The sequence below is a fragment of the Solanum verrucosum genome, unplaced genomic scaffold, assembly GCF_900185275.1.
Source record: "Solanum verrucosum unplaced genomic scaffold, falcon-dt-bn FXZP01000203.1, whole genome shotgun sequence".
Taxonomy (NCBI): domain Eukaryota; kingdom Viridiplantae; phylum Streptophyta; class Magnoliopsida; order Solanales; family Solanaceae; genus Solanum; species Solanum verrucosum.
The window spans coordinates 863267-887978 of NW_026020815.1; the positions used below are offsets into that span (position 1 = coordinate 863267).

Here is a 24712-nt window from a genome sequence, read left to right on the forward strand (position 1 = left end):
ACATATTATAAGGTGTAAGTAATGATACTCTTATTGATATGAGATGACCTTTCGTATAAGGTGTATTTATTGACGAGGGTAAATCTTGATTTCGTCTCTGCTCTTTTACACACTTATTTGATGTAGGCTTAAAGCAACTAACATAGAGAAATATACATATAAACACCATAACATTTTTTTAAAAAAAAAAAAAAAGACAAAGACCCCACTAGCTCTCTATTTTAAGATTTTTCAAAACACAAATTAATAATTTCCTTAATTAGTGTTGAGTGAGGGTCATGTTTGCTAGTGTTTTGAGATTTATAGGTCTAATTCGAGTATGAATTCCATTCCACAATGCCTTTGAGATGAGATTATAAGTATGCTCTGATGGATGAAAGTAATCCCAAAACAAGTATTCATTGGGCTTTGCACATATCTTGTAACCTTCTTTACCACATTGCAATAATCCTCCAAGTGTTCCATCACCACAACATGCATTAGTCACATCTGAAAATCCTATGTAACAAATCATAATGCGTTAGTTTAGTGGATGTGTGGACATAAAAAAATAAAAAAAAACTCCGATCGTTCGATTTTACGTAACACTATTTGACTTGACATGGTGTTTCAGGATGTTTATGAAAAAAGAAAGTGTGTTTTCAGGTAGCTATGAAACTACTGCTTTTAAGAAGAAAAAAGGGGAACTCTTGAAATTAACTTGTGGTCTAAAACATTCATCAAATATCTATGCGTGTGGTTGTAAATCATTTCATTAAAAATAAAAGGAGTTACTCTCTCTGTTTAAAAAAGAATGATTTAGTTTGACTTGACATGAAGTTTAAGAAAATAAGAATGACCTCTCAATCTTGTGGTTCTAAATTAAAGTTATATCAAATGTACCAAAATGCTCTTTAATCTTGTGGCATTAAAAATGTCACGTGGAAAGCTGAAACTAAAGTGTTGCCAAAAAAAAAGAAAGAGATCGTTCTTTTTGAAATAGAATAAAAAGAAAAATAGGTCATGATCTGAAACAGACGGAGTAGATTTTTTCTAATTATAGTAATAGTAAGGTAACATTATTTTTTGAGATGGACTAAAAAGAAAAGTGTGTCACATGAAATGAGACAGATCAAGGGGGTAACATTTATAAAATAGTAGTATTTGAAGGAGGAGTGAAGAAATGTAAGAAATTACCATAACGTTTAGGATTAGCTTTGAAGATTTGAACAATCTTGTACACATCTCCATAAACAGCAAATGAACCAGGATACTTAGTTGGTATTATTTTTACCAAACTCTCTAACCCCATATTATAATTTTTGACCATTTTATTCATCTTTCCATAACATTTATCAATTGGTGCACCAGGCAAGAGGGTCCTGGCTGGGACACAACCGACGGGGCCTAACGAAAACAACGCGATTCGACGTGCCCCTAGCTTGCAAATTTGATCAACAAAATTTGTAACTTGAGCTAACATGGCTTGAACATAAGCATCTGGAGTAAGTGTTGGGGCATCAAAGGGATAGAAGTAGCTAAAGATGTCATTGGAGCCTGACTCAAAGAAAAAAAGTGATTGTTGGATTTGTTTCTTGGTTATATGGTTTTGTTGGACTAAGGTTTTGAATTGTTGAATTTGATCTTGAATTGGTGTCACTCCCTATATGTATCAAAAGTCAAGAATTAATATCACTAGTTCAAACAACATAATATATTCAGTGTAATTTCATACATACCTCTATTTATTGGTGTAGAAAGATTATATTTTCGATAAACATAAAGAAAATAAAGTCAAGGTTGATATATACGAAAAAGGTTAAGTTATATACTTCGTTAACGTAAAGAAAGTATACTTAGCATTTGTTTAGAGTGAAGTACTTGACCACTTTCAATTAATTTGCATATGAGGTCAAAATCAATTAATTGTGATAGTTGAGTTCAATTTTGATAAAATTTTGGTTTAAAAGAGACATTTATGCACCTCATAATAAGCTATTTAAATTTATTTTTTTTCTTTTTTGTTGTTTTTTCACTCAAGGTTAGATTTCTACTGTAGGACTTTATTAATTAGGTTCCCACTTAAGGTTTATTATCACCCTTGTTTATAGGTGACAATCGACACTTCTTTGTTAAAATATTATCACGCGTTGTGAAAAAGCTAAAAAAAGAAAAAGAAAAAAGATATCGCTACTGAACAAGTAGACAAGATGTTGTTGTTAACAAGTAGACATACATATTTTTACATGGCATCCTATATGTCCGCACGTGAGATGAATTGATTTATATTGTATCACGTACGATATCTATGTCTATTTTTACACATTCAAAATTGAAGAACGTAAATATCAGATGGTGTCAAATTAAAAAGACACGGTTATGTCTTATGCCTATATATTTTGGATTATTACCTAGTGGTTAATCACAATAAATTAATAAACGATAAAACAAAAACTATATGATAAATACATCCTTAATTAATTAATTTCTTACCAAATCCTGATTTGTTGTTGATAGAACTCCACTACCAGCACTAGCAAAGTTAATGCCATTTGATGGATACTCTTTTGTACTTCCATTTATTAACTCAAGTTGTGCTTCCAAAAATGGCCTTTGCAAAGGAATCCCAATAAATTGAGCTGCAATATTCCACCAATTCGTAAACGTAACAGAGTCAGAAATTTTACTAATGAGATTAAAAACAATATAAGATTCCCTCACATGAAATTGCAATTTTTGAACCACCTTTAACGCTACAATAAACATTTCCCTCATGCTAATTTATATATACCCTCACAAAAGAAAGAAAAAAAAGACTATTATTTTTACTTTATTTACACGAAATAAATTTTCGAATAAAAAGAATTTGATTAAACCCCCTTCTAGTTATAAATACTAATTTAAAATGACATGATCTTATATTAAAATTAAATTGTTGAACTTGTGATCAAAGATCAAACATTTATCAGCATGCCAAAAGCTATAGTTAATAGCAAAAACGTAACTTCACTTCTTTAACTAAATCCACCAAGCAAACGTCATGTTAGATCATGACTCCGACTTGGACCAGGATCACTCCAGTCCCGCATGAGCCTTGCCTTGCCATAGGCAGGATACTGGCATGACCCAACAATTCCCCTCCCAAATCCCAACACCTGCCTCAAGCAGAATATTTCTCTTGGAAATCGAGCATCATGTTCGATCATGATTCCGACCAGAACCACTCCAGTCCCGCATGAGCCTTGCCTTGTCATAGGCAGGATAATGGCATTACCCAACAATTCCCTTCCCAAATCCTAACACCTGCCTCATACAGAATGTTGTTCTTGGGAATCGAACCCACGACTCATAAAATTCGAAAAATGTAGGGAATTATAACAAGAACTTACAAATGAAATCAGCAACAGTTCTTCCATTAGTAAATCTACCAGTTGGATGATGAAAGAAATTGGAACCATAAGGTGGAAAATCAGCTTGTGCTGTGCAATTTTTGTTATAATGATTGTTACCAGCATCAAAAATAGAGTCACCAAATATGAAAATTGAAGGAACATTAAATCCCAAAACACAACTAATAATACTATTAATTACCAAAAAAGAAGCAACAAAAATAAATTGAATTTTTTTAACTCTTTCCATTATAACTAAATGTGTTATATAGCTTTTAATTTGGAAAATAACATATGGTGTGAGTTTTATTTATATAAGAAAAATTAGCTAAAAATATGAAACGGAACACACGAGTTTAGTGCATTATATGACCTAAGAAAATAACTTATTTATTATAAAGCTACTGCCGACTACTAGAATTTTTTGTCTATTAGTACTTTATCATTAACTTTAATTCACTTTATTTATAACTTTTTTTCTTTAAGTATGTTGTTTTTAGAAGGTGGTTAGCACATGTTTCAAAGTCTTAAAAAAATATAAAATATGTAGAGTTTGAAGGAAGATCTTTCTTTATCTTTCGAGATTCATCTTATAATATCAGGTAAAAAGTCAAAATAAGTAATAAATTTTATGTGTGTTTATAAAAAGAAAATTGATTCTTAAATCCCTTTCAGACTCATGTATGTTACGTTGAGGTACAATATAACATTTGTATGACAAAAACTTAATTTTGAAACTTATGGCTTTAAACATGTCATGTCATAAAAAAAAAATCTCGTTAAGAATTAAATGAGAGAAGTGTAAAGTTAATTATTTTCAATCTTTTTTTTTTTTGTTGTTGAAAACAACCAAAATGATGAATTGGAACAAAAAAAGACATTAATAAGAGAAGAGAAAAAAGTTTATTTCACTAATTTGGTTTGTATTGCCTTATATTTTTGTGTAGATAACGTTATAATGCCTCACTTTATCTACCTACGCATGTAGTTACTCGAAAATTAATTGAATTTTATCGAAATCAAAGAAATTGAGATAATTGAGACGATTCCAAAAAAATCTGATTTTTATCATACAACATATCATAGAATAATCAAAAAATTAATATAGTATAATTTTTTTAAAGAATAACCAACCGATCAAACCAAAATAAAATTTCAAGGACTACACACTCTATTGTAAAATTTCAAAAGACAAGTAATTTCTTATTATTGAACAAGAACTTAAATCTTGAATCTGTCTATGTTGTTTTTCTTATTTGATATAGGCTCAAAAACAACATGAACATAACAAAATATACATATGAACACCATAACATAAATATTTTTGAAATAAAAAGACAAGGACCTCACTTTTTATTTTAAAGATTCCAAAACACAAATTAATTTTCTTAATTAGTGCTTAATAAGGGTCATGTTGGCTAGTGTTTTGAGATTCACAGGTCGAATTTGAGAATAAGTTCCATTCCACAATGTCTTTGAGATGAGATTATAAGTATGCTCTGATGGATGAAAGTAATCCCAAAACAAGTATTCATTGGGCTTTGCACATAACTTGTAACCTTCTTTACCACATTGCAATGCTCCTCCAAGAGTTCCATTACCACAACATGCATTAGTTACATCTGAAAATCCTATAAATGTGATCATAACAAATCATTATGAGTTAGTTTATAAATCTCTATAGACTTGTAAATAGACATACTTGTATAAATTCCACTAGTTTAGGAGCTAATTAGTTAGATACACACTAGTTTGTAATATTACAAATCTTATCAGATTTTGGTTCCTCAAAATACATGTATCAAATCTCTGGATATATGGGGTCAAAATTAGGTGTAATTTGTTCTAGATACACTGTATCCAAGTGGATTCACATGTATATGTGATACACAAACAAATATCGTTTGCCTTCCTCTCATCTCGCTCGCCACTCTCCTATGTATATGGGATACATAGACAAATCTCGCTCGCCTCTTTTCATGTTTCACAGTATCTTGTAGCAAAAAACATGTATCTAACTTAAAATCTTATATGAAATTATTAAATAGTGATATAAAATGTAATTATTTCAAACTAGAAGGAAAATTAATAAATATAATAGGAATGGTTAGGTAATCATGTAGTTTCTCCTTAAAATTCCCTCTCACTACCAAACCCCATAACATAAAACTCTTGCAAATTAAGATTATTAAAAAAAACAAGTGATTAAATGCATTAGAAAATTAACTAGCATTATTTCTATAGTATATATAAGTAAATGGAACTAAAAAAGTGTAAGAAATTACCATAACTTCGAGGATTAGCTCTAAAATTCTGAACAGTTTTGTACACAGCTCCATACACAGCAAAAGAACTAGGATACTTAATAGGTATCCTCTTCACCAAATTTTCTAATCCCACATTATAATTCTTCACCATTTTATTCATCTTTCCATAACATTTATCAATTGGTGCACTAGGCAAGAGGGCTCTGGCTGGGATACAACCAACGGGGCCTAACGAAATCAACGCGATTCGACGAGCCCCTAACTTACAAATTTGATCAACAAACTTTGTCATTTGAGTTAACATGGCTTGAACATAGGCATTTAGGGTAAATTTTGGGACATTAAATGGATTGAAATATGTGAATATGTCATTTGAGCCTGATGTGCATATGTAGAGTGATTCTTGAATTTGTTTCTTGTTTATTTTGTTTTGTTGGACTAAAGTTTTGAATTGTTGAAGTTGTTCTTGAATTGGTGTCACTCCCTATATATGTTTCAAATGTAAAAATAAATAAATTAGTATAGCAATTTATTATTCGATTAATAATATCATACGTTAGAAATTATACTGTGTAGATAGATAAAAGAATGTTGATATATTTTTCTTACCAAATCTTGATTAGTTGTTTGTAGAACACCACTACCACCACTAGCAAAGTTGATGCCATTTGATGGATAATTTTTCCAATTTCCATTTACTAATTCAAGGACTGGCTTTTGCATAGGAATCCCAATAAATTCACCTACATGCAATTTTTCATCAAACTAAATATAAGTAATAAAAAAATTAATTTCTTACGATATTCAGATCTTAATACAATATTTTTACTCACAAATAAAGTCGGTGACGGTTCGACCATTAGTGAATCTACCAGTTGGATGGTGAAAGAAATTAGAACCATAAGGTGTAAAATTAGCTTGTACTGAGCGGTTGTTTTTGAATTGATTGTTACCAGCATCAAGTATAGAATCTCCAAATATGAAAATTGAATGAACATTAAATCCCAAAACACAACTAATATAACTACTAATTACCAAAAAATAGGCAACAAACATAAATTTAAATATTTTTACTCTCTCCATATAACTACAAGTAGCTAATATATATTTGGTACAAAAGAGAGAATAATAATTAGATATATATATATATATATATATATATATATATATATAAATAGAATAGATGGTACGAGTTTAGTGCATGCATGCGTAGGGGTAATCTTTATAAATGCTTATCGGGCAGATCGAACGGATAATGTGTCATTGTCATCCGTTTGATCCGCCCGATAAGAACACCCCCACTAGTTATAAAGATATTATTTTTTCTGTCCCAAGTTACGACACATTTTTCTTTTTAATCGATAAAAAAATGATACATTTTCTTATTTGACAAACGTTTAATGATACAATCAACATTTTTAGTAATATTAGATCTCACTTATTTGGCAAGAAAGTCCATAAAGGTGTACTTTTCTATTAAATTTATTTATTTATTTTGGAGGTAATTATGTAGTATTACAAAGTTTTTTCATATTTTTTAAACTCTGCGTTGAGTCAAACTACGTCAAATAAAATGAACTAAGTACTTGTCTACTGCCAACAGCTACTAACATTTTTTTGTTTTCTAGTACTCAAATATTTAATTTCCCTTTGTTTGTTTCTTTAATTTATTTTGTAGATAACCTTACTGATGAGATATAGATGTCTTCATTTGATTTTGTATCAAAAAGAACAGTATGTCATTTTTAGAGGGTGGTTAGCAAGTATTACGTATTACAAGAGAAAAAGTCAAATTTGACTTGAGCATGAGCTTTTTCTCAAACGAAAATGATATAAATGAACTTTTTTTCAAAATTCGATAACATATTTGAGTCTTTTCCCTGTTCGATTTGGTAAGCAGACCTATAACAAGAGGCCATGGGACAAAGTTGTTTTACAAAACCACCATTAAAAAAATAATGGCATGAATGAGCATGTTTTGTAACCACAATGGCATAAATAAGACAAATTTTTAACAGATAACATATCAAATTACTATTGGTATATGCAAGACCAACAAATAGACCCACAAAAAAATAAGATCACATTTTTTCTTAATCATTCACGAGATATCAGATCTCATAGAGTTCCAAAATTATTGATCTTGTAGTTTAGGTAATCAATTTTACAAGGAGATACCCTGTACATGTGTGCTTCATTCAAACTTACTTACAAATGTATAACAATGTTTGCTAAAACCTGGTACAACAAAGAAGTCTCGTTACGTCCGGTCTAGTCGACTTGAGAACAACAAAAAATGAACATGAGATGCATGCACACTGAGAAAATTATTGGAAAACTATCATTGCCTGTAATAGCCACTCTGATGGGGAGGAGGATGAGGATATGGAGAAGGGGTTGTGTAAGGAGGCTGAGGCATTGCTCCGGGTTGCTGAGGAGGTGCATTATAGTATGGACCCCTCCAACCAGGATATGCAGGTTGGCCGTACTCGTGGCTAGGTGGAGGTTGTTGTTGATGTTGAGGATAGGGCTGTGGATGCGAATATGGTTGACCTTGACCTTGACCTTGACCTGGAAAATGGTATGGCGGTTGTGGAGAACTATAAGGAGGAGAGGTTTGACTATATCCAGACATTGTTGGTTGCTGAGGAGGAGGTGCAGGCGGTTGTGGAGAACTATAAGGAGGAGAGGTTTGACTATATCCAGACATTGTTGGTTGCTGAGGAGGAGGTGCAGGCGGTTGTGGAGAACTATAAGGAGGAGAAGTTTGACTATATCCCGACATTGTAGGTTGCTGAGGAGGAGGCTGGTATGTAGGAGCCTGGTGTGGTCGAGAAGAATTAGGTATATGTCCAGTCTCGGTCGACATCTGGGGATTGGATCTTGGAGGCTGATGAGCATGCCCAACTGAAGGATAAGTATACCCACTTGAACTTTTATTATCCTGGAAACTGAGACCTGAGATCTGCCTCTGTACCTCTTCCATCATTTCTCGGCACTGCATGTTTCTTGTCATCACAAAATCACTACATTGCTGTTTCACATTAGTGATCGCCTCCTGTGCAACAAAAGACAAATTTATATGAATTCATATCCTGGAAATTTGCAGATAGATCCAAGAAGCTTGACATTCAGGAAGAACTGGAATAAGACTAGTGATCTGTCCCACTGCGCACAACTAAAATGAATCTTTGAATTGCAGAAAAGCAATTTTGAGTTACAAGTTCCCATCCCTGACAAGGCTCAAACCAAGCCTCATACCAAAGAACCTAAGCAGATACAACCATTAGCAAATGAGGTTAGACAATTGAAGATCGTTGCCAGATTTGCAGGAGTACCGGGGGCTTTGACATCATTGACTAGGCTTATATGAGAAGATCCAAAGGGGTTCTTTGACTTTGCACATGAGTGTAGATTATCATACAGTTGAATTAGAGTGAAAATCGAGAATGTGATCGTAAATTATTATCGTGCGTAATTCATGGATTAGATGAGAGGTTACAACTCAGATTGTTCTTCTAATAATTCACCTTGATAATTTCTTTATTGGTGGAGCTGGTAAAGGACCGCACAGTAAAGCCAAAGGCAGGGGAGATGGAGAGAGAGGAATAATGTATCCGATGGAATTGTCACAACCCAACCCTCCCCCATCGGGGAGGGGTTCAAAATGTAACCCACGGAATAGTCACATCTCAATCCTCTCAACGGGATAAAATAGGTCCCAGAAATACAAGCCAATTGCATTATAATTCCATGGAACCAAAAGGAAAGCGATCACCGACTCTAATCTAGCTCATTTTATCCCCACCCCAGCTTCCTCTTCTCCCAACAAAATATCTTATCTAGGACACAAATGATCCTATATCACAAGTGGAATATGCTCAGAGGTTCCACTGCAAGTGAATGGTTGGAATCCTCCTTGTGTTGTACACTGGGTGAGCAAATATTCCTATCTCCACCCCCTCCCCAAACCACTCCAATAGAAAGAGCCGTTTCAAAAGAGTTGAAAATTCTCATACCTGAAGGGTTACATAGAACTTCAATCCCTCATTGATATTTTCCTTGATTTCTTGATATTTCATAATGGCAACTTCAATCTGCTTATAAATTCTCTCGCGGGAAGCTGTGGCATCGACAAGAATGAGCTTAGCAAATTAACAGTAACTAGAACATCTGAAATCAGCAGCCATACTAGAAGAAATATGAATAAGCCACCCCGAGAAGAAAATTCAAAGTAGACAGATAAGATATAAACTAGTAGAGAATGCAGATGATAAATGGCTAACATATCATAGTAAGGGCTGGACAGCACTTCACCATGTCAATTTTAAAATTGATAATTGCAGCATCACTTTAAAATGACATCAAGGGACCTAACTTACTTTGATTATACCACAGGACACATAATGAGCAGTAAGAAGTCATTTTGATATGCAAAAATTGAATGAAAGGATCAGCCCATCAAATTTATCCCACCTAAGTTACTTGGGACAGCAGATCTTTGTGTATCAAGAATATCTAAGCTTCACTGTTCGTCAGCAGACATTGCAAAATGATTATGGGAATTAAAAACACACCTTTATAGTCTTCAAGATTGAAAATAGAAGCAAACTCATCATTTTGAGCCTGCAAAAGGAACACCACCTTGTTAGAGAGCATTCAAGGAGATGAAGCTTGAATAATGAAGTCCAGCCCAAGTAGATTGTTCTTTCCCAAAAGAGGGACTTTTTCTCTATGCTTGCACAAAGGAAACTCAACATGAAGCATTTCTGGTCCGAAGGAATACAATGCTTTGGTTAAGCATGCCTTTATGCAATAATTGTGCACTACAACTCTTAATTTCCAAAAATACAACTTCACCTCAGTCCCAAACAAGTTGGGGTCGGCTAAATAAATCTTCATTGACCATATTTATCCATATAAACTCATTTCAGGCGCTAATTATGACATGCAAATCACAGGATTCAAACACATGAAATAACAAGTATCAAATAAGAAAAGAAACACCACAAATATAACTGCAATTAAGGAAATAACACTCATGCTATGAACTTCTTTACCCCCCCCCCCCCTCCCCCAACCAAACATTTCTCTTTAACACTTTCTAGATACAAACAAGTGGATTAACATGTGTAACTCAAAAAAGTTTAGAACGGAAAGGCATGCCATGGGTGATATCCCAATTAAGAATGTTGTAAAGAAATGGATCTTGAGCCTAACGCAACCCCAAAAGTTAAGCTCAAGAGATGAGGATTGTCCAAACCATATAAGGAGACCACCCCTCCCATAAAAGCCCGGTGTGGGACTCTTCAACACCCCACCACCACCACGCCCAAGGTTGGACATCTAGAGTGTGGGCAATTTTTAATATAGGGATCCAACATCGGATAACAAGAATTGGGATGGGTCCTGCGCTGATACCATGTAAAGCAATGGATCTTGGGGTCTATCTCAACCCCAAAAGCTAGCTCAAGAGGTAAATTGCCAAAGACCATATAAAGAGACTACCCATCCCATAAGAGACCGATGCTGAACTCCGCGTGGAGCCACCTTAGGCGAAGGGTGGTCCAGAGCGCACCACCCATCCCATAAGAGCCTGACGTTGGACTCCACAACATGGGCGGAGCCACCTTAGGTGAAGGGTGGTCCAGTGCACACCCTTTGCTGAAAATTATGTGGTGTACAGAGGTTAAATATAAGCTATTATGAGTATGTATTTAATTTTGCACGCTCTTAACATTACTAACAAGAAAATTTGCACACCCTTCGCCAAATTCCTGGTTCCACCAATGCTCTGCAACAGATTTCATTATATTACATCTGTAATGCTTTCCAGATCAAAAAAATGCAACTTCCCGTGTTGGACAGCGTAAAAAGAAATAGAGAATCATAGTTGAAAACAAACACCAGGCGATGACACAAAGGATTAAAAGAAACAAAAAAGGAAAATGCCTGGCATCCCTTGCTTTGTTACCTATAAATTGTATTCTGAAGAGCAATCCTGAAGCTAGCAATATGGTAATATATAAAGGAACTCCTACTAAGGACTGTGCAATAGACACAACCTCACATTTACCACACAAGTATTCCTAAGTTAAAGCTTAAGAGAAGCTCCCAAGTCGAAATGAAAAAGTGCAGCAAAACAAAAAGGTATAGCCCTGAAAAAGACGTGAATTCTGAACCTGAATTTGCAGAAGCAACTGTTCTTGTGCCTCGAGGTTTTGAGAAATTTCTTCACAAAGATGATCATATTTTGCTATCTCCTTCCTGAAAAGATCCTCCTGGGAGCCCGTGAATGCCATCAATTTTGGAAGTATATCATCCTGAGTAATATCACACAACAGATATAAAGTCAAGTTGCATGTTTAGACCCCTTCATGGTGAAGCAGAGGCAAAGAAAATGCTAAAAGAAATAAGCATGTTGCATATGGATACACAAATGTCAACTTAGCACAAAGGCAAATTCATATTACGTTATCTGCTCCTGAGATGATGAAGACCAGCGACTAATGCCAGAGGAGTAGTCTTAACTATGTCACCGCTTCTTTATAAAAAGGCCCGATCTATCCCTCTTTTTCATATACTCTGAAAAAAATACTTTTTGACTTCCCTAGAAATGGAAGTTGCGAGATCACATTCTGAGACATAACTAAAAGAATTATCAAGCTGCGTAACCAAATAACCTCCCTCCCCCCACCCAATAATGAGTTTCTCAATTTAATGAAGAGCTACGCTTGATGTGATATAATTGAACTATCCATTTGAATTTGTAAAGCAAATGGACCCTACACCTAACTCAGTTCCAACAACTAGCACATGAAGTGAGGATTACCCAAAATTATACAAGGAGACAACATCTCGTTCCCTCAACCTAGGCGGGACATTCTACCACCCCCTAAAAGCTCAGGGGTGGATCTGGAGCATAAACAATAAACAATGCGGCTCAACATTAGGTAATACCACGTACAGAAATGAAACATGGGCTTTATTCAACCCCCAAAAGCTAGCTAATGAGGTGAGGATTGCTCAAAATCATACAAGGAGACAATTGTCCATTCCCTCAACAAACATGGGACATTCTAACAGAATTATTAAGAGAGCGGGCCTCATTCCTACTTTTACATTGAAGGGCTTATTGCTACTACTACTGCAGCTCCTGGCCCTTCACTCATCAATAAGATAAGAACATATGAAACCGTTGGACAAAAATCCAATCCACCGGTGGAACAACCTGCACAGAGTAAACCCTCTAACCCAAGGATTCATTCAGGGTGGCAACAGCCAACAGTGAGTTTTGACGCCAAAATATGTTTATCCATGGCTTACATCATTATAGTATGAACTTATCTTTATTAATATCATGTTAATAAACTCAATAACTATAGAGCAGCAGAATAAGAGGATGTGCACTAGCAAAGGATTATATCTTCATCACCTGCTAGGGTGAAAGATATCATACTTGTCCAACTCTCCTATGAGAACGGACCAAAGATGGCCGAAGCTTTATTCCTAAAAATAAGTCCAACTCTACCTTATAGAATTCAACTTTGCAGAGCATATTTTAAGAGGAATCTTATTATACCTTCCTCTTCATATCTTTCAGCATATCTTCCAGACCAGCACGCTGAGCACCAAGAGTTTCTAGTTGCCTCTGCAAATATAAGCAACAATGACTTGAAGGAGACCACTAAAATAATTTAAGTTGCAACAATGTAAAGCTTCTACGTCGAAATAGGACAAATAATTCTTTCTAAAACAGATTGGAGTGAAGTTCTGAAGTGCCTTTCTACAGTTCATATATCCAAATATTTATGGACAATTTCCTTCCGTAATTTTAGTAACATGCAGTCATGCACAATATACTAAATATTACGTTACTTAATATCCAAAGATGCCTGCATAGTATAATTGTCTACTAATTTACTATTCAAAGACCACTTCTCAATCACAAAATGGGCATTATAGGAATTTCAAACTAGAAACAATGTGCAGTAAGTGCTCAAAAATCATCCATGAAGGTTGATTAATATTCACTAATAAAGTATTATGTTAATGCACGGCTGACATCAATTTTCAATTTATCTCCTAGTGACGAAAAAGCAAAAGCAGACAAACGTCATCAGAAAAAATTTAGACACTTCTCAAACGGAAATAAGTTATGCTTTCATCCCCACCCACCCCACCACCACCCACCAACCCAAAAAAAAAGGAGATGATATATATGTTGGCCTGTAAGGCCTTCCAACAGAACAGGCTTTAGTTACTCAAGAAACATGTTGCAACATAAACCATTGGCTAAGGAACACAGAAAGACCAAATAACACAAATGTAACGACACTAATTCCTTGTTACCAGGCTCTGCTTCAGGGCTCCCACAATGGCATCTTCAGTGGCGTCCAAAGACAAGATTGGTCTTGCCAAGGTTGGAAGAGCAGATTCGATCTATAAAAGAGAATGCACATCTCAGGACATAACTTGACAGCTATCACAGAGAGAAATAGAAGTGTTGTCACATTGTATTTGATAAGCACTAGATGCAGTGATAAAATATTTTTGCAACAATAACATGACTTACATGTACAATAAGCAACAGATGGAGCCAAGTTTCAAAATGAAATCAAAATTTAAGGATCAAGGACTACAAATCTAGTATGCATTTGACCTGTTGAAAATCCTTGGAAGTGAACCATGAGAGAAGATACAACTTATATGGTATCGAAGCATTGACCATCTTACTAAGCTAGTGGTGGTACAAGCTTGTTAAGAGATTAATCTAATTCACCATCTTATTACCAGATAGGTTTGATAGTTATCTTCAGAAGTAACACCGAATACTATATATCTACAAATAAATCCAAGAGCCAGAGCATTTGATTATCTTATCTTTGATGAGTAAAGCCCTTGCCAAACCTAGGTGTCAACTAGAAGTGGCACAATGAGACATGACATGACTAGTTATGCAAAAAAAAGGTCCAAATCATAAATACGTACTGGACGGCAGTCAAGGATTGACATGAGTGCTGCATGATCCCTTACTGAACGCTCAATCCTGACATCACTTTCTGCGGCTTGTTTCAGGTTTGCTGCAAACCTATTTAACCTGTCCTGCAGGTTTTTTGTTAAGGTAGTAGATTGAGGCCTTGCCCATCGGGTTCCGAATTGAGTTCTAAACTGTGTATCTTCCGTTGCTTCTTTTTGCAAAAGCTCCTCCGTTTGGACCAACAACTCCTGGTTCACCCTCTTCAGATCTCTGAGTTGCTGCATCTCAGCATCCAAACCAGCTGGACCACCACAAATTTGCACTGCCTCTACATCTTCTTTTAAAGCCACAGGTAGTGATAAGTTTCCCTCCAAGGCCAGAATAGAATCAGGCAAGTCCATTTCTCTGAGCCTCACTCGAGCTAGCTCACTCCCCTGTTGTAACTTCTCGGCTTGAGTTCTGATGACATCATCAACCATCTCAGTGTACCTAGAAAGAGCTTTTGCACTGTTGTCTGGGACAAGACTGGAAAACATCTTCTCTTTGCTTGCATCCAGAATATCATTCATCTGCATAGGCTTGACCAAGGAAAATGCTGCAAGTGGTGGCAGAGAACTGGCTGGTGGAACCCTCATGAGGTAGACTCTGTCATTTTCCTTAATAGCCTTCTCCAAGTTTAGATTTGAACTAGCTTCTAGCTTAGTAATTGCATCCAAGAGCTGCTGTGGTGCTCCCCTTGGAGATGTTTTTCTTGCCTCAGACAAGGCATTAACACCACTCTTCAACCTTGCAATTTCCTCTGCAATTTCTTCTTTTTCATGGAGCTCTAGACTGTACCTGTAGCAGGCCTCAGCATAAAACAGTGATGCCTTAAGCTGAACATGAGCTAGCCAAGCTTTGTCAAAGTGCTGGTTCAGAGGTGCAACATTTAATGCTGCCAAAACTTCCTCATAAAACAATCCAACCTGTGATGGGGCATTCATTTCATTTTAACATCAATTTTGCATCTCTACGTCCAAGCACTTAATAAGACCTAAAATAAACTCCACTGGTTTGGCCAAATGTGATTATTTACAACTTATAAGCCAAATAATACGTGTTGAGATGCCATCTACAGGAAATAACATGTGCAATTAACTAAGAACCAATATCTGAAGGAACTAGCCAACCCAACTCAGACATGCCTTCTTCAGTGAACTATACAGAGTTCAAATTAAAATTCAAAAAGAAAAATATATGAAATTGTTCTCACCAAACCCTAATTCTCAAGCTGCATATGCCACACCTGTAGAATAGTCTAATATAATTTATACATGAGTTTATTCAACCAAACTCCAATCCAAGCCTCATTACATGTAGGATTGTCATTATTTATTACTTAATATAAAATGTGCATATTAACAATACAAAGTTGCACAGACCATAGGAGCTTTCCTCGCTGACTAGATTTTTGATAGAAATGTTAAAATTAGAGGTCTTCATCTGTCATGGACTAAATTATTACCTTAAAAAATCTTAGGAAGATTCTAATAAAGAGAAGAAAAAGTACTAACTCACTCGAGCTATCTAAGAAAAAAATGATGTAGCAATATGACTGATGTCAAGAACTCAACTAAATCTCACAGATAAGTTTTTTACTTTATAAGTAAATCTCATACAGAAGTTATTGAGTGGCATAGACTAAGAGAAGGAATAGAGAAATGAACCTGTCTTGAAATCTTTGCACAGACACCAGGAGTATTTCCCTTGGCAATGCTATTCTCAAAAACACACTCCTGAGCCTGAGCCAACATGAGTCTTTCCAGCATCCCAGCACATTCGACAGAGACATCAACAGTGTTGGAGCTACCCATTGATGCCTTCATTGCCACATTGTCTCTCAAGAAGGCAAATGCCCCAGCAGCAGCAATAAAGGAATGTGATCCCTGTCTTCTCCCCTCAACTGATGAACGATCAAAACCCAATCCCATCTGACTGTGCACTGCCCCCAGATTGAACAAAACTGCAGCTTTTTCTGTGGACACCCCAAGAAAAAAAAAAGGACCAGTAGAACTGTATGATAAGATGACAATAGTTCGAGCTTAACATTGATTTCTCCAAACTCGTAATAATTAAGACTAATGTACCCCTGTTTTCCTAACCAAGTGACAATTATCACCATGCTTTTATAATTACTCGTAGGTAAATATAGCCAATTTGTGTGAAGAAAATGGCTGTGTGTTTAATGTTCATCTAGGCTTTGGCAGCAAATAAGTATTCAATACACTTCCTACGCTAGACATAACTACCCTCAAGCACAGATAAAAAAATAAAGCCTTTAATTTCCAGATAGTACTGGACTAAAGTTTAGATAGTACTCTCAAGAAAATTCCTTGAGCATCTTCACCACCACCAATTTCAATGACGGTTAGATAAGTTTATCCAGAAAAGAGAACGGGACACCAATGTATCTACTCATAGCAATGGAAAGCTATACACTATCCAACATCAACTGCACTATGAAACTAAAAAAGCAAGGACTGACAACAAAAGATGCAAAATTTAAGACCCAATTGAATGAAGATGCTGAATACTTGGAAAAATAAAAGGGGAAACAAGGCCAATGTAGAAGCTAAGCGCAAGTGAGTAGCATAAGAAGCTGAACAACAAAAAGCACAAAATGAAGGGAAAAGGAGACTACTTTAGGAAAAGGAGACTACTTTAGAAGTTGAGAGTAAATGCGCGCAATAGAAAGCTGTATCCCAGGAATTATTAATTGTACAATCAACAAGCATACAATTAGAACAAAAGTACACAAAATTCAAAAAAAAAAAAACCAATTGAACAAAGTTGCAGGAAATACCTAAATAGATGTTCTGCTGAGCAGCTTTGAGCTTGTTCTTGAAAGCATCATACCAAGTAAATGTAACAGAATTAATATGGTCTTGATCAGGTGAAATGGGGAAACGAGACTCAACAGCACAAAGGGCTTTATAGTAATTCTGCAAAAGATCACGGCGAGCAGGAAGAGATGACTCATTAGGGCCACGTTCGATATCGGAACGGAATTGCTTAAGCGTTTGAAGATCATCTTCGAGATTTTGAGCTTCGCGTTCAGAGTAATTGTAGACTATGTAGTTTCGGAGTGGACGGTAGAGATCTAGAGAGACAGTTTTCTTCTCAGGGATTGTAAGCATGACGTTGGCTGTTTTCGCCGTCATTGACGACGGTGCTGCCATTGTTAACGGTGGAACCACTGTGATGTGTATGTTTGGAAAGAAGAAGAAGTCAATTGAAGAAAAAATGGAAGTTGTGATTTTGCTATTTGCTTAATGGGGAAGTCATGTATAAGAGAAGGGGTGAGGGTGCCAAGTAAGATTGGGTTTTTTCTAGTCGTTTCCTTTGTTATTATTTTTGCTTTTAAAATAATCGTGGTGTCCAATCATTTTATATGATCTTTACGTCTCAATTTATGTGAAAGATGTGGAAATGAGGATGTTTATTGGATATATGAGTATATATAGAGGGTGATGAAAAATGAGAATATTCGGGCAAGGTGGGAGTGGATTTGGTGGAGGACAAAGACAGCAAGAAGCAAAGTTGAGATGGTTCATACATGTGAAGAGGAGATGCACGAATGTCTCAATGATGAAGGTGTTAAAGGTTGATTATGGATGGTTTCAAAAGGGCTAATAGAGATAGGCCGAAAAGTATTGAGGAGAGAAGATGCACAAATGCCCAATGTGGAGGTGTGAGAGATTGGTTATGGATAATTTTCGAACAGGTAGAGATAGACAGAAAAGTATTGCAGATAAATAATTAAGACACACACTTTCAACTTATTAATGTAAACTTGGGTAGAAGGTCGTGGGGATACAAATTAAGGCAATAGGTATTTATGTGGTGTTTTGTTAATAGCCTGAAATCAAAAAAGTATTGAAAACACCCTTAAATTCAATAATTTTTATGTGGCAGATCGAAAATGTAAAAGAATGTTTCTAGGGCCATCAATAGTTCACAATCAAGATAAAACTAATAATTTGCGTCGAAATGAAGGTTGCATTAATGATAAAGATCTCTAAAGAAACCACCAAAAAGAAATTGAACATGTAAGAGGATCCGAACAAATTTTAAGTTTATGGGAGTTTTCTGTACTTCTCTATGAAACCACTATGTGAATCAACTAGATATTATCTATGACAACATACTTAGGAAGTGACAAGAAGTTGGCTGCACCAACACACATGTCCAGAAAATCAGTACAACTCTTAAAGAATAGCAAATATTACTGGAGATAAATGACTCCCAAAGTGTAGATAGTAGTGTAGACAAGATGATCACTGCACAAAGAAAGATGATATCGGCCATGAAATGAAGAATAATTGGTAAAAGAAGTTGATTTAGAAGACATTTGATAATTGGAGCATCAAAAATTCTCGAAAAAGACATGGAAGTAACATATACAAGTTCGCCATTTACCCCCTTATTATGTGACATAACAGAGCAGGGGGTTTGGCGACAACGTCCTTGGCTGCAGCTTGTCTCTCTATAACAATCCCGCGTTGGAAAAGATGAAACAAAAAGTAGATTTTGGACCCCTTGGCCCTCCCAAAAAGAAAGCAAAATGTCACAAACTAAATTATTTTGGTGAAGAGAACAAAAGAAAGTCACTGATTTTTATGATCTATCTAGGCTGCAGATTCCTTTGCAATCTTCTCTGCCTTGGCAATGACCTCATCGATACCACCAACCATATAAAACGATTGCTCTGAAAGGTCATCGTATTTGCCATCCAACACTCCCTGTCAAAAGATATTAACAAAGAGTTCATCAACATAGGACCAAACAGCAACAAAGTTAGATCAACCAACAGAAAGAAGGTACCTAAAGTAGTTGACAATCTTCAATCAAGGGCAAAAAAGAAAGAAAAAAAAGTCCTCTTTTTTTGGAATGGGGAGTTGCAAAAATTTGAAAAGCACTCATCAGCATCATAAAAATCAGGAAGAAAGGTCAATTACATACTACAGCACTGCACATTCTTGCAGTAGACAAGGGAAAGTAATGGCAGATGCTCAACTCCAATTATCAGCAGAAAAACAGGGAAAGTTGCATCACATGAATAATTAAGATTTTAACATGTCAACGAGGTTTTATAGCATGTATGATAATATGAGAGCGACTAATAAATTCAGTAGCTCATCACATACAAAAGAGAGGGAAGGTAAAAGGAACTTCTAGTCACATAGCATACTAGCAGCATGAGAAAGCCTCCATACAACAATTAGATGCAACAAACATACAATATCTCATATTTTAAAGTTCAAACGACAATGAATATAAACTGACAAATAAGTTAAAGATTGAGGAGATTAATTACCTGGAAACTATTAATGCTCTCCTTCAAGTCGACATACTTTCCAGGGGCACCAGTGAAAACTTCAGCAACGTGGAAAGGCTGACTGAGGAACCTTTGGATTTTACGTGCACGGGCAACAGTCATCTTATCATCTTCACTAAGCTCATCCATACCCAAAATGGCAATAATATCTTGAAGATTCTTGTAATTTTGAAGAACTTTCTGCACCCCACGGGCAGTATTGTAGTGATCCTCTCCCAAAATGTGAGGTGAGAGCATACGGGATGTAGAATCAAGTGGATCGACAGCAGGATAAATACCAAGCTCAGAAATCTGGCATCCAAAAAGAAATGTAATGACCAAATTTAAATAAACTCCATCAACTGAGAAAGTTGATAAAACTACAGCACCAGGTCAAACAATGGCATTATACCTGACGGGACAAGACAGTTGTGGCATCCAAGTGAGCAAAGGTTGTAGCGGGAGCTGGATCTGTCAAGTCATCAGCAGGCACATAAATAGCTTGGACGGATGTAATAGAACCTTTCTTGGTGGTGGTAATACGTTCTTGAAGACCTCCAAGATCCGTAGCCAAAGTTGGTTGATAACCCACAGCAGATGGGATACGACCAAGCAAAGCAGACACTTCTGAGTTAGCCTATTTCAATACAAGATGCAGATAGTGCCACAGTCAGGTTTTACAAAATAAGCAAAATTTATACATGGACTTTTAAAGATAAGCCTACCTGAGTAAACCTGAAAATATTGTCAATAAAGAGAAGCACATCCTGCCCCTCGGCATCTCGGAAGTGCTCAGCCACGGTCAAACCAGTAAGTCCAACACGTGCACGAGCACCAGGGGGCTCATTCATTTGACCGTATACAAGGGCACACTTGCTTTCACTCTGAAATAGTTTGAGATCATAATATGTCAGCAACGCAAAGATAAAAACAATACGAGATAAAGAGGCAGAGAAAATAATTTTGATTAAACTAACTTGCTTCTCGCCTAGCTTGATGACACCACTTTCAATCATTTCTCGGTACAAATCATTACCCTCTCGAGTTCGTTCACCAACACCGGCAAAGACAGAGAAACCACCTGTATAGTCAAGTCATCCAACTGATCAGCTTTGCAGTGACTTTTATATGACCTATAAGGAGGTACAAAGAAACCAATCCTAACCATGTGCTTTGGCGACATTGTTAATAAGCTCCATAATAAGCACAGTTTTGCCAACACCAGCACCACCAAACAGCCCAATTTTCCCTCCCCTTTGGTATGGAGCAAGAAGATCAACAACCTGACCAAAAGTACAATAATGATAGAATAGTCATCATTATTAAGTTCAATAAAAAGCAGTAGAAGAGGAATCATTAGTGAATGCAGCAATTTGGATGGAGTGCAAAAATATACCGCCCAAGAAAATATGAACTGAAGCAAGTACCTTAATACCAGTGACAAGAATTTGTTGTTCAGTGGCTTGCTCAACAAAGGCAGGAGCTTCACGATGGATTGGCAAAAAGTGATCGGTTGCTGTAACCATTTTACAGATTAAGATGCAAATTATCAGAACCATTCTTATGGATAGATAAGAATTTTAGTCCAATGGATAAATTAGAATACGGCATATCCACAGAAATTCCGACTTACTAATTGGGCCTCTCTCATCAATTGCCTCTCCAATGACATTCATGATACGGCCAAGTGTGGATCGACCGACAGGAACCTGTCATCACAAGAAGGGGAAACCATCAAGCTCAAAACAAACTAAATAGGTCCAACCTCAACTAAACGTAAACAATCTGTTATACAAGGAAAACTTGGACAAGACAGGCGGCAGCCAAAATGAAGATACTAAGAGCAAAAACAATTAGAAGATACCATTACAACGAAGCCAAAGCACAGTCACCATACCCCAGCATAAATTCTAAGAGAAAAAACAAAATAATGTGGGGAGACATGAGTGATGGAAGTCTTCTGGTGATCATAAGAAAACATGAGTGATCCACTCCCATAGTAATAAACTCCAACAGTTTAACAGTGCCACGCGAGTGATCCACTCCCATAGTAATAAACTCCAACAGTTTAACAGTGCCACATGAGTGATCCACTCCCATAGTAATAAACTCCTACAGCTTAACAGTGCCACATGAGTGATCCACTCCCATAGTAATAAACTCCAACAGTATAACAGTGATACATGAGTGATCCACTCCCATGGTAGTAAACTCCTACAGCTTAGCAGTGCCAAGTCTCTTTCAAACTGTACACTAAATCATGAGCACAGATGAATTCAACACCTTGAGTAGTAATAGCCCACTTTCCACTTAAAGGTACTATTTTATTCAAAACTCTCGCAACAAATCACAAGGATAGGTATAGGTTTTGTGCAGAAAAATCTATAACTTGGGATTGGTTGTTTGGAACTCTCAGAAGCTGTTCGGATGCAATGTGCCAAATGTAACAGAATGACTACCCCAACTAACTTGGGATTGAAGTGTGATCGACTGTTCATTGATTTACTCTTCCTAAACAGATAACTATTACATTAGATGATTCAACCGTATTGCAGTTTTGTGAACTATAATAGAACTACAGATCTCCTGCATTAAGATCTGAAAGCACTTTCAACAATGTATAATATATACAGCTCCCACAACGCTAATATTCAAGTTTTGACCCTTCAGGAAAAAAAAATGCAACTTTTAAACAAGTAAAGCACGAATATTTGAAAATGAAAAAAAAACGATAAGGAATTCTGATCACTCACGGTAATAGGAGAACCAGTATTGAGCACAGGTTGACCACGAACAAGTCCTTCAGTACCATCCATAGCGATAGTCCTAACCATATTCTCACCCAAATGCTGAGCAACCTCAAGCACAAGTCGGATCTGATTATCCAACACCTCAAGAGCAGTAAGAATTGGAGGCAATCCATCATCAAATCTCACATCCACCACAGCACCAATAACCTGACAAACCTTCCCGATCGCACCAGCACCTGTAAACTCATCTGTAATTTTTCCACTAGCTTCAGTACCAGATGACTTCGGCGGTGTTGATGGCTTAGACGCCGGAGCTGCTGCGGAGGTAGCGTACTGTACAGCACGGTTTAAGAGAAATCCTTTAGGGGATGCACGTGAAGCAGGTCTAGCAATGGAGTTTGCTATTGATGATCGGGAAATTGGACCACCACCGCTGCCGGCACCACGTTGAGCCGACGAACGGAGGAGAGAGGCGATAAGCCTCCGGGAAGCCATGGAAGTGTAGAGAGAGAAAGAGTAGAGAGAGAAAATGAAAAAAAGGACAGCTAGGGTTTGTTTTGAAATGTGAAGAGTTGATTTAACAAGAGCCCACTGTGTGGGTATGTGAGATCCGTTTACTGCTTTTACTCTGCTGAAAAACCGAAGAGCATTTGCATTTTTTAAATTACTTTTTTTAGCTTTTTAGCTTTTATTCCAACTTTTTTGGCGAATAATTTGGAAGTCCTTATTTTTACTAAATCAATCACTAATAAAATATTATTGTAAAATAATAAAAATTAATGCTAAAATAAATATAATTTTGTGTAAATAATAATAATAATAATAATAATAATAATAAAATTGTTATATTATTGTCATAGTAATATTGATATGGAAATTGATGATGATATCACACATCGTATTGATCCGGCATGGATGAAGAGGAGCTTGCCTCCGGAGTCTTCTGAACATGAGAGTTTTATAGAGTATAGATAGATGAACGTTTGTTGTATGGGGTAGAGTGATGGCCAGTTAAAAACTCTCATGTTCATAAGATGTATATTGTGAAATGAAAATGTTGAGATGAATGTGTGGGAAACAAGATTGAGATTGTTTGGACATGTGAAGTGGGGATGTGCAAACGTCCCACTAAGGAGGTGGAAGAGGATTGGAACTTGGATGCAATAAGCACGAGGAGATGGAGAGTAAATTGGAAAAACATTAGAGATGAATGAATAAATAAGGCACAACGCAACTTCAGATTATCAAAGATATGACATTAGATAGAAGGACGTGGAGGTCACGTATTAGAGTAGAAGATTAGTAGGTAGTGGAGTATTGTCTTGCTTTCAAGGATTCAAGCATTGGTGTATGTCGTTGTACTAGCTATATTTTTGTGTTTCTAGTTTTTGATATCTATCATCATATGTTTATTGTGTTTCGACTACTGCACTATTTTGTTACTGTTCATATTATTATTTTCTTGTAGGCTTTGCATTGTTTCTCTTCTAAGTTGTTGAGTTCTCTTCATTGTTTCCCTTTTCTTTATTCTTGAAATTGTTACACTTGAATCAAGGGTTTTTCGAAAACAGTTTTTCTACATTCATGAGGTAGCGATAAGGTCAGCATACCATATTCTAGCCATCCAAAATTTCTTTCACTAGGTATATTATTGTTACTATTGACATAATACTAAATTCAATATCTTTTTGACATACAAATAACATATTAAAGATATTTTTATTACTCCATATCTAACACAAATATGATATGATATTGTATCAACCTTATATATCTTTTTATAAATGAAAGTATTAAATATAAAAATATATTACTCCGTTCATCCCAATTTATATCATGTCATTTCCTCTTTAGTTCGTCTAAAAAAAGTCCATCACAATCTCCTTGTTTGACAACTATTTAATACATCATTCCCACTTTACTCTTATTCGGTCCTATTAGCTAAAAGTAAACACTAAAATAATTTTAATAAAAACAATTTGATAAATATA

General features: G+C 36.0%; 4 protein-coding genes across 4 annotated transcripts; all 4 read right to left on the reverse strand.

Moving 5' to 3' along the window:
- Positions 1–259: 259 nt before the first annotated feature.
- Positions 260–3618, reverse strand: LOC125813419 (GDSL esterase/lipase 6-like). The gene is made up of 4 exons (XM_049492923.1): positions 3369–3618; positions 2473–2618; positions 1177–1642; positions 260–498 (listed from the first exon to the last, which is right to left on the reverse strand). Exons 1-4 carry the CDS (start codon positions 3616–3618, stop codon positions 260–262), a joined length of 1101 nt encoding a protein of 366 aa, XP_049348880.1.
- Positions 3619–4760: 1142 nt separating this feature from the next.
- LOC125813420 (GDSL esterase/lipase 6-like) lies at positions 4761–6718 on the reverse strand. Its single transcript, XM_049492925.1, has 4 exons — positions 6469–6718; positions 6245–6378; positions 5654–6119; positions 4761–4999 (listed from the first exon to the last, which is right to left on the reverse strand). Exons 1-4 carry the CDS (start codon positions 6716–6718, stop codon positions 4761–4763), a joined length of 1089 nt encoding a protein of 362 aa, XP_049348882.1.
- A 1015-nt stretch (positions 6719–7733) lies between these two features.
- On the reverse strand, positions 7734–17880 carry LOC125813360 (vacuolar-sorting protein BRO1-like). Its single transcript, XM_049492858.1, has 9 exons — positions 17458–17880; positions 16322–16629; positions 14627–15580; positions 13988–14077; positions 13218–13286; positions 11818–11958; positions 10213–10261; positions 9655–9758; positions 7734–8693 (listed from the first exon to the last, which is right to left on the reverse strand). The coding sequence occupies exons 1-9, from the start codon at positions 17831–17833 to the stop codon at positions 7977–7979; spliced, it is 2808 nt and encodes a 935-aa protein (XP_049348815.1). The 5' UTR covers positions 17834–17880; the 3' UTR covers positions 7734–7976.
- A 1116-nt stretch (positions 17881–18996) lies between these two features.
- Positions 18997–23327, reverse strand: LOC125813367 (ATP synthase subunit beta, mitochondrial). Its single transcript, XM_049492865.1, has 9 exons — positions 22725–23327; positions 21605–21680; positions 21399–21487; positions 21137–21254; positions 20949–21052; positions 20697–20855; positions 20384–20608; positions 19972–20283; positions 18997–19396 (listed from the first exon to the last, which is right to left on the reverse strand). Exons 1-9 carry the CDS (start codon positions 23214–23216, stop codon positions 19283–19285), a joined length of 1689 nt encoding a protein of 562 aa, XP_049348822.1. The 5' UTR covers positions 23217–23327; the 3' UTR covers positions 18997–19282.
- Positions 23328–24712: the final 1385 nt, after the last annotated feature.